Raw genomic sequence first — 13,364 nt, 5'->3', positions numbered from 1 at the left:
ATAGAGGTTGAAGATAACTTGTGCCCCTTCTTTTACAGTTTTGTAGCTCCACGCCCCTCACTACGGGATACAGGAGCTTTGCCCAAAAACACTTGGCAAAGGGTTTGCCGAGTGTAACACTCGGCAAACGACACTCGGGAAACTTTTTAACGGCAAACGATGTTTGCCGAGTGTTTTTTGTTGGACACTCGGCAAATACTTTGGCAAGTGCCCAAAAAACACTCGGCAAACATTTTTTAGGAAAAAATAAAAAAAGGAAGCCACCTGCCACCACCGCCGCCGGCCACCACCACCACAGTTGTCGCCCACCACCACCACCACCACCACCAAAGCCGCCTGCCGCCGCAGCCACCGCCACCACCACCACCACAGCCGCCGGCCACCACCACCAAAGCCGCCTGCCGCCGCCGCCACCACCACGCCCCCACGCCGCCGCCGTCGACACCGCGCCGCCCGCCACCAGAGCCCAGATCCGGCCGCCATTCAGGCTAAATGGGACATGATAAGCGATCAGTTAAACAGAACCGACATACCACAATGTGGCATTTAGATGGGCTAAATAACTTTCTAGAGATCAAATATTCGGATAATTAATCTAATGAAACTACTCCTAATTTTGGTATTATTTTGTATAAGTTTGATCAAATTTGAGATGGGTTGGACTTACAACAATCCTTGTATTTTTTTAGATGGAGAGGGAGAACAAGGCAAACAATATCTTGATCTCTTATAAGTACCACTACGGGAAACACGTGATTTGCCGAGTGCAAAAATCTTTGCCGAGTGCCAAATTTCGGGCACTCGGTAAAGACCTGCTTTGCCGAGCGTCGCACTCGGCAAAATATGGCACTCGGCAAAGAGGCCTTTGCCGAGTGCCTGGCACTCGGCAAAGACCTGCACTCGGTAAAGGCTGTCTTTGCCGAGTGCCTGGCACTCGGCAAAGGCCACTCGGCAAAGATTGGTAGGGGTCTAACGACATCCAGCGGCGTCCTCTTTGCCGAGTGCCCCCGTTTGGCACTCGGTAAAGAATTTATTTTGCCGAGTGCCAAAACTTGGCACTCGACAAAATATTTTTTTTTGATTTTTTGTCACCAATTTTTTTTTGAAGCTTTAGTACACTACCACAAACAACATGTTTAAATATGGGACATTTTCATTGCCTTTTGGCATATTTCTATAGTTTATTTTGTTTTGTTGAATTTTTCCAGAAAATATAAGTTTGAACTGCAGGTGCATCGAATAATGGCTTACATTCCTTCAAAAAATGTTATCCTTGTTTCTTAGTGTAAATTTAGGCTAAATCCAGGAACTGTCTTGAAATTTCGATCAACGTGCTCACGGGGCAACGCCGCCAACTTGCGTGGGAGTGGTTTTTTAATTGTATAAAATGCGAACGAATTCCGAAAATCATGAAACTTGTCGAGTTGTCGCCGTATCGTATGCGTATGTAGTGGAAAAAAATTGAAAAAGTTTCGTGCACGTTGTCACGTATGATGCTCACAAACCAGGACAACACATGTGGAGATATCCTGGTTTGTGAGCATCGTACGCGACAACGTGCTCGAAACTTTTTCAAAATTTTTCACGGCATACGCATATGATACGACGACAACTCGACAAGTTTTATGATTTTCGGAATTCGTTCGTATTTTATACAATTAAAAACCCACTCCCACGCAAGTTGGCGGCGTTTCCCCGTGAGCACGTTGATCGAAATTTCGAGACAGTTCTTGGATTTAGCCTAAATTTACACTAATAAACAAGGATAACATTTTTTGAACGAATGTAATCCATTATTCGATGCACCTGCAGTTCAAACTTACATTTTCTAGAAAAATTCAACAAAACAAAATAAACTATAGAAATATGCCAAAAGGCAATGAAAATGTCCCAAATTTAAACATGTTGTTTGTGGTAGTGTACTAAAGCTTCAAAAAAAATTGGTGGCAAAAAACCCAAAAAAAATTATTTTGTCGAGTGCCTAGGGTTGGCACTCGGCAAAGAGCTGCTGGATTTTTTTTAAAACTTCGCCGAGTGCCAGATCACGACACTCGGCGAAGAAAATTGACTTTGCCGAGTGCCGCCGATCTGGCACTCGGCAAAGCCGCCCTTATCCCTTCACCCGCGCCCAGCCGGCGCTCTCTCTCTCTCTTTCTCTCATTTCTCTCTCCCTCTCACCTCTCTCTCCCTCAGCCGCCGCCGCCGCACATCGCCGGCCTACGCCTCCGCCCCGGCCATGGCGCCTCCCCGCGCGGGCCCCCGCGGTGCCCGTCCCCGTCCGCCTCCCCGTGCCGGCGCCTCGCGCGGCGGCCCGCGTGGCCCATCCCCGTTCGCCTCCCCACGCGCGGGTCCTCGCGTGGCCGCCACCCCCGCCCGGCCTCCACCACCCGCGCTAGCCCCCTTGGCGGCCACCTCCCCCGCCTACGCGCCCCCTCGTCAGCCACCTCCCCCGTCGGCAGCCACTGCCCCCACCGGCGGCCACTATAGAAGAGAGGAGGAGGAGGCCGGGGAGAAGAGAGGAGAAGGGGAGAAGAGAGGAGGAGAAGGAGAAGGAGAGGAGAAGGAAGGTGCTGGCCTGGGCCCGTCGACCCTCACGTCGCTGCGGTCATCCCCGCCGTCGTCGTCGACCCTCGTTGTTGCCATTCTCGTCGCGAAGGTATGCCCTACACCTGTAGTAGTTAGCAGTAGTACTTAGTAGTGTTAGTAGTAGTTAGTAAGTAGTAGTAGTTAGTAGTTAGTAGTGTTAGTAGTATTGTTAGTAGTAAGTAGTGATAGTAGTAGTGTTAGTAGTAGTAGTGTTAGTGTTAGTAGTAGTTGTAGTGGTAGTAGTACTTGTTTTTGTACTACTTTGATACTTTCATCTGCATGGAAAGAGAACTAAAGTACATGGCTCGTCTTGGTATATATATGTTTGTTGGCCTTCGTGCCTATGTTTGGTATATATGTGGTTGTTGGCCATCGCGCCTACGTTTCTTGCAGGTTTTGGAAACCTCCCCGTGCAGGGGAGGTGCTGCCAAAATTTTTAATGGATTCTAACCTATTGCCTTTTTATGTAGGAGAAGGACCCGTGGGAGGGACTCGGTGACCCTGATCGTCTTCGTCGGCGCTGCTGGTCTGCCTGCACCGCATCGCCTCGCCACTGCACCGACACGCCACTGCCCTGCTAGCCTGACTCCACCACCACCCTAGGTATAACCCCCTCCTCCTTTGCATGCATGTTTTATATGGTCACGTAGCCTAATTAGGCGTCTCCCGTTCAAAAGAGATACGGTCCGAGGTATGCAGATCTTTGCATATCTACGACCGTATCTCTTTCGGATTGTCCACGTATTTTGGATAGCCCACGGATGCGTAGGTGAGGTTAGTTTCCATGGTTCGCTCCGGTCCGAGACAGACTTTCGGCATCACCTCCCTGTTGTTGTCCGGATACACACTCCCTTGCTGGACGTGTATCGAGAGAACAACGGGGATGTGCTGCTGAAATTCTATCTTGGATAGGAGCGGAGCATTGAAACTGACCTTATCTACGCATCCATGGGTGGGATTATGACCTATCCTCACCTATTAGATGGTAGGAATGCCGTGCAGATGCAATTGCTGGTTATATTACTCACTTACATATGTATATGCCAGAGGATGGAGAACCATGATTGGATGTACACGGGCCACGCAAGTATGACCCTAGAATGGATGACTAAGACTAATGCTTTCTTGGAGCATTCATTTGGCGAGGCTGCTAGAGGGTCGAGTTGGATGCCGTGTCCCTGCAGCAAATGTGACAACCGTGTAAGAAAGAATAGGAAGAACATGGGGGAAGATCTTTGCAAGTATGGATTCACGCCAAACTATACCTGCTAGATCCACCATGGTGAAGCCGATCGTATTAGAGAGGAGGTGGTGAGACCACGCCTCGAGGCTTTTGACGGAGATGCTGGGGTAGCAGACTGGATGGATGACTTTCAGGAGGCACGGTTCGGTGAAGGATTAGAGGACGAGCCAGAGGAATCCACAAAGGCGTACTATGATATGCTGCTTCAACATAGAAGCCCCTTCACGAAAAGACAATGGTTTCACAACTGGATGCCATTGGATGCCTAATGGCGTTCAAGTCGCAGTGTAGCATGAGTTGAGACAACTTCGATGGTATGTTGGCAGTTGTTGGATCCCTGCTTCCGGAGGGTCACATTTGGCTGAAGAACTTGTACGAGTCACAGAAACTTCTTTGTGCCCTTAAGATGCCGTATGAGCACATCCATGCTTGTCCGAATGGTTGCGTCCTATTTAGGAAAGATCACGAGAAAGCAACGCACTGTCCAAAGTGCAAATCCTCTAGGTATCTGGAGGTCGACACTAGTGATGGCAAGAAGGAATAGCTTGATGAATTGATCCTTGCTTAGGAAAAGGGGGTACTAACATACGACCGAGCTACAAAAAAAACTTCACAATGCATGTGTGGTACCACTACTCCCTGCATGACTTCCTGGCGTATGGCATATTCTATGCGTGGTGTGTTCACAGAAGTTCCCATGCCCAATATGCAAGGTAGCTGTGAGGTTCACTTGGCTGATGAGGGGTGGCAAGTTTTCTTCGTTTGACCAACATCGTCAATTCCTCCCTCTTGACCATCCATTCAGACAAGACGTCAAGAACTTCAGGAAAGGGGTTCAAGTCACCGACCCTACACCTTAGATGATGACCAGTGCCAAGGTCCGTGCTGAGATAGAGGCTCTCAAAGATGATAAAGAGAAAGGTGGTTTTATTGGATATGGTGAGGAACACCAGTGGACTCATAAATCGGGCTTGACTAGGCTCCCCTATTTCAATGACCTTCTTCTTCCACACAACATTGTTGTAATGCACACAGAAAAGAATATCGCCAAGGCGCTTTTTGCAACACTCATGGACATTCCTGATAAGTCAAAGGACAACGTTAAGGCTAGATTAGACCTGGCAATGATGTGCGATAGGCCAAAGTAAGTGATGAAGCCTCCCGCGCCCGGCAAGAAATGGAGAAGGACTCCGGTCAATTTCATCTTGAAAAAGGACCAAAGGAAGGAAGTACTACAGTGGATCCAGACGTTAATGTTCCCTGATGGGCATGCGGTGAATTTGAGTAGGGGAGTGAACTTGTCCACTATGCGAGTCTTAGGGATGAAGAGTCATGACTACTACATATGGATTGAGCGGCTCCTTCCTGCGATGACCTAGGGATACGTCCCTGAGCATGTGTGGCACGTGCTGGTAGAGTTGAGCTATTTCTTCCGCCAACTTTGTGCCAAGGAGTTATCTCGGGACGTGATTGATGACTTGGAGAAAGTGGCACCTATGTTGCTCTGCAAGTTGGAGAAGATCTTCCCACCCGGCTTCTTCCTAGCGATGCAGCATCTGATTTTGCACCAACCGTATGACGCACGAATGGGGGGGCCGTGCAGGCCCATTGGTGCTATACAATTGAGAGATGTCTAAAGATTCTTCGGAAAAAGTGTAGAAATAAAGCCAAAATTGAGGCTTCTGTGGCAGAGGCATTCATTCTGGAGGAGGTGTCAAACTTCACAATAGCATACTATAAGGATGGCCTTCCCAGCTTGCACAATCGTCCCCCTCGTTACAACGCGGATGAGAGTTCATCGAACCTCAGCCTTTTCAAAGGGCAACTCGGAAAGACAAGCGCATTGGGCACCAAGACCTTGCGGCATGATGAGTGGCGCACTATCATGTTTGTATGTGTTGTTGAACCTTGACGAAGTGAAGCCTTATGTGCAGTAAGTTCTCAATGAGCTTGTTACATACGCCCTTGTCACTATCCTCCATCTATCCAACCCCCTTATCTCTTGTTTTTTTAGGGAATTTCTGAATAAATACTGGAGAGGGAATAGGGCTCCTTCCCCTCAAGAAGAAGATAGTCTTCTCAAAGATGGTGTGCCCGATTTCATATCCTGGTTCGATACGAAGGTACCGTCCAATTTACCTCGTTCAATCTTTGACATCCCACTTTGCTCCTACGAGCGAGTAATGTAACGATCTATCTGGCCTCACCTTGCAGGCCCGCAAGGATGCGGAAATGGATGCTGAGTTGAAAGGGCTCGCCAAAGGCTTCGCCTACAAGGTCAAGTCATTCACCGTTTATGATGTGAATGGCTATCGCTTTCACACAAGAAACTACGAGCGGAGTCGGCCCAATCGGAAAACCACGAATACCGGAGTTCGTACGCCCGGCACCGATGAACGCGACTACTACGACATAGTAGAAGAAATATACGAGCTCAATTTTGAGTGTCACAAAGCTCCTAATCTAGTCATATTCCAATGCCATTGGTTTCATCCTAATGTCATGAGAACAGCCCCTGAGATTGGACAAGTCGAAATTCGACATGATTCTGTCTATCAAGGAGAGGATGTCTATATTGTGGCTCAACAGGCCACGCAAGTTTATTATCTCCCATGGGCGTGCCAAAAAGACCCCAATCTTATCGGTTGGTACCTTGTGCAGTTGGTATCGCCACATGGTAAACTGCCTGTCCCAAACGATAAGGATTACAACTTTGACCCAAACACACGGGAGTTCTATCAACCAGAGGGGCTAGAAGGGTGGTTTGACATAGACATGTTTTCGCTGATGGGCATGGAAGTAGACAATGGCATTGATCAGGACAATGGAGATGAGGACGATGGAGAAGAGGTGCAAAATGCTAAGGACTTACAAATGCTTGAGCGATTATAGTTAGGCGATGACAATGATGACAACGATGGAGATGAGCCCGATTTACTCGACAATATTGATAGTGATAACGACACCTATGATCCAGCCGCTGCCGATCGTGAAGAATATTTCTAATTCATGTAATACTATATTATTATTATTATTATTATTGTAATTATGTTTCGTTCATTTTGCATCTCTTTATAAGTACTTGTAATTTAACTGTGCTAATTGGTTTACTCTTTGAAATTGCTGGCACTCGACAAAATGCCGGGCGGAAGGCAGGCCCGTCAGGGGGTCAACTCCCTCTACATGAGGGAGCGCTCACCACCCCATGCCGAGGAGGACCCCTTGACGGAGCCGCCGACGAGGAGGACGAGGAGCGGCCGCCCCTGCGGCCGTCCGAGGACGAGGGTGCAGCCGGCTGCCACCCCGTCGGTGGACGAGGATGACCAGGCGGTGGGCCTGCACATAGGAGGGGGTGCACTTCCTCTGACTCGTTGGACCACGAGGAGGCGGCGATAGCGACAGCAGGGGGTTCCACTTGCACTGCCTCTGGCTCTACCTCGTCGGGAGTCTACTTGCGCGGGCCCTCGCAGCTCCCGGCGCGGCCGATCCCACTTCACCGGCGCCCGGTGATTCGACCCAGCGGCGACAAGTAAGTATTATTTCACTACTATTTCATATGACATATTGAAAATTGAACTGGAGACTAACAATTCTTCTTAATGACTCTTGCAGCAACTGGGAAGTTGTGTCCGGAATGGGCCGGCACATCAATGGCACCCTGGGCCTTCTAATTCGGCAGCACTACCCTAGCATGGTCACCTACGCCTCGGTGACTTCGCTGCCCTGGACGTGGAACCACTTCTACGCCACCGAGGACAGCGAGTTTGGCACCGTTGCGGCGCGGATCAAGGCCGAGTTCTGAGTGAGTCTTCATCGCACTAAATTGGTCAATACTACGCATTCATTGGCCGTTCTTAAAATAATGAAACGATACATGATGTCTGTATGCAGGACTTCTTCAGGTGCGACGAAGGGTTTGAGGACCGGGCGGCGTGAGTGCAGGACAAGGTCTATAGGTCCCGACTCTCGGACCTGTACCACGAGACGCAGCTCTAGTGCATCATGAACTACAACGCCGACGTCCTTGGTTAGGTGGTGAGGAAGGCCGATGCCAGGACCAGGACGCTCACCAAGGAGCAGTACCTCTCGGTAAGTACGAAACATTAATACTGACTCCTTTCATGAAGAATAGGTAGGCTTCATTTCATCTTCTAACATATCAATAACTTGATGGCATGCAGCAATGTCCTAATTGGTGCGCTAGGCACCGCCTCTGCTGGGAGGCCATTGTGGATAGGTGGCTCTCGGAGGAGTGGGCGGAGAAGCACAACATCCGTCGGAACTGCCGCCTGTAGATGGGTGGGTGCCACACCACCAAGGCAACTGGAGCCTCAGCGCGTACGCCTAGACAGGGGTAATCTTCTTTGTGTTTTAATCTTTATTTATTTATTCTAACTCTCAATTCTCATTACTTGTAATCATCTTTGTGTTTTCCTCGCAGTCCTAGGCGCACCAAGGCCAGGAATGCAACGAGTTCATGGCGTACGCCCTGGCACACAAGGGCAAGGCGATGGCCCCGGAAGTCACCTACAACCCGGCGGACGGGCCCGAGGCGTACACCAACGCGAGCGTCCACAACAAGCTTAGCGAGTACACCTCAGCGGCCCACGAGCGCCATGGGGAGGACTTCGATCCAGCCACCTAGCCCCTGGACACAGACCTCCTGATGAGGCTAGGAGGAGGGAAGCAGCACGGCCGGTACTGGATGGCGGACAGCACAGTCGACTCCTCCTCTGTTCCCATCCTCGCCGAGATTCGAGCAAGGAGCACGAGCTCCTCCCTCCCCATACGCTCTCGGTAGCAGAGCTCACAGCAGCAGATGGCGGAACTCCAGGTTAGTACTGTTTTATTCATCGTTCATTGCTTTTACACATCTACCTTGCCTTTGCATTGTTTAAACATTACGGGTGGAATGTTGCAGGCCGACTTGCGGAGGTTGGAGGCCCAGCAGGCGTCCCAGGCGGAGGCTCATCGGTTGGAGATGGAGGCTATACAAGCCCAGAGGGCGGCCGAGGCGCAGAGGCTACAGGACATGTTCAGCTTCATGGCGAGCCTTCAGGCCTTGCCAGGTGTGGTTGTGCCCCAGTCGCTGCTCGCTCCAGTTGTGGCTCCTCCTCCTCCTGTAGGGACTCCGGTGAGTATATATGGTTGTTTATTCCTTTAGCTTGTGCGTCCCTCCTGTAGATACTCATGAATTCGCTTCTCCTTTGTGCAGCCATAGTCGGCGGGTTCGAACCTGACTCCTCAAGGTGGCCCTTCTCCACAGGCCGGGTGGCAAACTGGCCCTCCTCAAGGTGGCAGTTCACACTCCGGGTGGGGAGGCTGGCAGTAGGTACCGTTTGTTTATTTCTTTTCATGTTGCATGAACTTGTGTTAGACTTAGCCTTATGTTGGACTACTACTAGAGACATATATATATTGTGATAGATATTGTCATGGATAATGCGAATGTATGTGATGGATTATGGACAATGAATTTATATGTGATGTATTATGGATGGTGGATGTGTATGTGATGGGTTATGGATGTGTATGTGATGGAATATGGATGTGTATGTGATATATCATGTGCTGTGTGTTGATATATATGTGATATCTTTGTTTGTGCTGATGGAAAGTAAAAAACAAAAAAATAGCATTTTTCCCCTCTTTACCGAGTGCCACACTCGGCAAAGAGGGCTTTGCCGAGTGCTGTGACCATGGCACTCGGCAAAGAGGGCTTTGCCGAGTGCTGTGACCATGGCACTCGGCAAAGAGGGCCTTCAGAGTTGACGTCGGATTTTTTTTTGCCGAGTACTGACGTGACACCCAGCAAAGAAACATTTGCCGACGGGTTCTTTGCCGACTGCGCTTTGCCGAGTGCAGCACTCGGCAAAGCCTTTACCTAGTGCAATAGAGGCTTTGCCGAGTACCCTAAGCACTAGGCAAAGAGCCTGTTTGCAGTAGTGTACATTCCTTGTAGGTGATGCATTCACCATGCAGGAGCTTCTTCCCCAACCTTAGCACCACCACAGAGCCATGCGGGAAGATGGCGACCGTCCTCACCCGGCCGCACCCTAGCTCCCTGCATATAACACCGGCCTAAACACGATTAGGACACTTGTACATTCTGCTCCATGCATGCGGCATCATTATCTTAGGGTTCTGTCCAATTTATATGGTGAGTAAAATACTACCACATGCATGTCAAGTGTACGTCAGTACGTGGTATTATTCCTGTGGGGAATGAAGTACTAGAACCTGTTCAGATATCTCACTCACCACAAGGGAGGCAAACCCTGAGAGTTGTGCCTTTCTGCAAGCTAGCTCTCACGCTAGCAGAGTTGGTGCTCCCAATTCCCCTCACGTCGGCTGCCCGCAGCTCCAGTGCCGCAGCACCCCTCAGCGCTGAAATAAGTAAAGAGACGTATTGCATGAAGCAAAACACAAGAACCCATGATTAACAGCAGCAATTAATGAATTCAATTCAGAAGCTTTCTGAAGTTATTTTCGTTGGTCGATACTCTAGCCATAGTTACATGTAGCTGCAGTGGCAGTGAGGGCGAGCAGCTCCGCGGGGGAGCGGCTCTCGCGGCCGGCTCTCACCGCGGACACGACGCGGGCCGCGTCGACTCCGCCACTCCCACTCTCCGCGGCGGCCTCCGCGCAGACGGTGGCCACCAGCGCGGCGGCGGATGAGAGCACCGCGCCCGTCCTCCTGCTGTCTCCCGCGGCGGCGACGGGGTCGGCCGGGCCCCTCGCTGCCGGCGGCGGCCTCAGCTCGCACGCGGACACCATGCCCGCGACCGCCGCGGTGAGCTGCGCGACGGACACGGCCGCGTGGGCCTGCGCCGCGTGCAGCCGCAGCTCGTCCCTCCTCCGCTGGCTCCCGGTGACCGACACGGCGCTCAGCAGGAGGCAGGAGCCCTCGCAGGATGGCCCTCATGTGCCCGCCGTTGAGCTGCTGTTTTTTTGTCCGTTCGGATTGGAACAACAAATTAAAGATATAAGGCGCGCCGAATCGGCGGCCTCCCAGGGTGTCCACGTACGTTCTTTTTATTTGATGCGTTGTATAGAAATTCCACGACTCAGATCGTTATAAATAAAGCAACTGCACCCATTAAATGAAGTACGGCTTCCTGCTGATTGTAGCATGGTGGTCGGCACGCATCCTCGTATGCCGCTGGGGCCTTGCTTGCATTCATGCAAAAGCTGGCTTGCTTGCTTACTTCACTTCCTTGCTTCACGGGATAACTGGTTGCCCACAAAAAATAAATCTCGTCCCCTCCAATCGGCATCCCGTCGTCTCCTCCGTCGTTGTCGCCCTGCCCTCTTCCTTCCCCTGCGCCGCTGCTCCGCCTCTCACAGTGCCGCCCCTCCCCATCGCCTGCACCGGCGGTGCGCCCTCTCCAGCGCCTGCTCTGCCCCCTCTTGCGGTGGGGAGACAGCGACCCCCTGCGCGGCGCACTGGCGCGAGCACGCCCGAGCGGTTGGTGCCCCTCAGCACGGCGCGGTGCCGGCGGCGCAGCGTGGCCGGTCTAGTTCCTCGGCGAAACCCAGCGATGCTCCTGCCCAAGGGTACCACGTTGGAGGCCCGCTCCTCCTCCCGCTCGCCTTCCACGCCTCCGTCCAACTCCTCTAGCTTCCTACTCTGGCTCCTCCTCCTCTTCCTCCTCGCCGCGGTCTCGGCACTCGCACCGGAGCCTGCTAGGCTCGGGGACATTGTCGTCGTACTGGTGGGGCGTGGCGTGGGAGCGGGAGGTGCGGCGCAGCGCGAAGCCACAGCTGGACGGGGCGCTGTCAAGCCACCGCCGCCAAGGTTGCCTCCTCCCACCTACGTTGTGGACCACAGCGGCGCTCCGCCCTAGCCCCACGCGACAGGCCTCCACCGGTAGAAGAAGTCGCATCGCATCTCCACCAGTGGGGGCGCCCAGATCCACATCTGTGAACGTCGCCGCCGCGCATCCCGTAGACGAGGCACAAGCGTGGGGGGGGGGGGGGAGGTGGTGGTTCGCTGCCGGACCAACCCGGCGACACTACTGCTCTGGCCCGTCGCATCCTAGATCCCACCATCGCCCCCGCGTCTATGGTCCACGTCAAGGCCGAGCTCATTCATCCAGGCCACACGACGTTAGTGCTGCTAAGCCCAACGACCAGGCCTCAGCGTGTCGTCTCCAGGTCTGCACGGTGTTAGTGCTGCTGGTCCTATTCAATGGTGAGCCCTGCTGTTGTCTCCCTCAGATCTGCTAGATATTTAATAGATGCAGCTAACCTTTTTTGTTGAATTGTTGGAGCATTGACGTATGCAAGTCAAAACTTTATACACATATTGATTTGTTGTTGAATTTAGTAGCAATATATTTTTGCCGTTATTTGGTTCCTTTTCATTAGTAGGTATTTTCCTCAGGTTTTATAGAAGATGAGGAACAAGAAGCTCTTCAAGTTGACTTTGAAAATAAATATTTGGGAGGAGGTGCCCTTTCCAGGGGTTGTGTGCAGGTACCTTTCTTTTGATTGGCAGATTTTTAGTTTACCCAATCTTCGATTTCGTAGCAACTACTTTGGTTAGGATCTATGTGATCATGTGATGCTGTTCATTTCTCAGCAGTTTTCAGATGAATTTCTGCATCTGCACAGTATGAATTGCAATTTATCCATCGTTTCCTATTTGTGCTTAAAACAGTCCTTCGTGTTCTGCTATGAATTGAAAACTTTTCAAATAGATTACATATGTTACAATGCTCTTGTGGTTTTGTGTAACCACTCTGTGTTTTCCTCTATGGTACAGGAAGAGATCCGCTTCATGATAAACCCTGAATTGATTGTGGGTATGCTATTCATGGCTTCTATGGAAGATAATGAGGCTATAGAAATTTTTGGTGCACAACGGTTCTCACAGTATATGGGGTTAGTGAAAACCCTATCCACCCTTTGCTTAATTTAGTTCATAGATTCGATGAAGTGACTGATATGATCCTTGTATGATTTTCCTTATGTGATACTATGAATCCAGTACTTGTTTCTCCTTGCAGTTATGGTTCCTCCTTTCACTTTGTCGGTGACTATTTAGATACCAAACCCTTTGATTCAATGGGGAGATGGAGAACTAGGATAGTGGCAATTGATGCTTTGGACTGTCCAGCTAGGTTACACTATGAATCTGGTTGTCTCCTAAGGTAATAAGTTACTTTTTTTTAATGTCACAGTTGTCAGTGATGATATCCTTTATAAGCAAATAATATTTATGGTTTCACTATTTGTAACTATCCTTTGTTCAGGGAAGTGAACAAGGCTTTTTGTGGATTTTTCGTTCAATCAAAAACTAGCTTTATGTGAAGCTTTTCCAGGTTGTTTAAGTAATCACTCCATTGAGTTTCACTCAATAGCGCTTTCCTTTTATTTTTGCAGCCAATATGGCCTTAGTCAACATTGCAACCTTTAGTTAGTTTCTTTCTTGTGTTCTGCCAATGATGTAACTAAATGCAGATGAAAAAATGGCACTCTGGTGCTGTAATCTCAAGAAATGCCCAAACATTAAGCCTGTATATGCATAGCA

At 50.4% G+C, this 13,364-nt stretch overlaps 1 protein-coding gene and 1 pseudogene across 1 annotated transcript; one reads left to right on the top strand and one right to left on the bottom strand.

The window, feature by feature from the left end:
• Window positions 1-10,082: 10,082 nt before the first annotated feature.
• LOC136461247 (VAN3-binding protein-like) lies at window positions 10,083-11,192 on the bottom strand (annotated as a pseudogene).
• A 178-nt stretch (window positions 11,193-11,370) lies between these two features.
• Window positions 11,371-13,364, top strand: LOC136461246 (poly(ADP-ribose) glycohydrolase 1-like). The gene is made up of 5 exons (XM_066460620.1): window positions 11,371-11,544; window positions 12,203-12,307; window positions 12,597-12,715; window positions 12,841-12,984; window positions 13,087-13,364. The coding sequence occupies exons 1-5, from the start codon at window positions 11,371-11,373 to the stop codon at window positions 13,142-13,144; spliced, it is 600 nt and encodes a 199-aa protein (XP_066316717.1). The 3' UTR covers window positions 13,145-13,364.

Source organism: Miscanthus floridulus, chromosome 6 (assembly GCF_019320115.1).
Source record: "Miscanthus floridulus cultivar M001 chromosome 6, ASM1932011v1, whole genome shotgun sequence".
In the NCBI taxonomy this organism is placed as follows: Eukaryota; Viridiplantae; Streptophyta; class Magnoliopsida; order Poales; family Poaceae; genus Miscanthus; species Miscanthus floridulus.
This window is presented reverse-complemented; position numbering and strand designations above follow the sequence as displayed.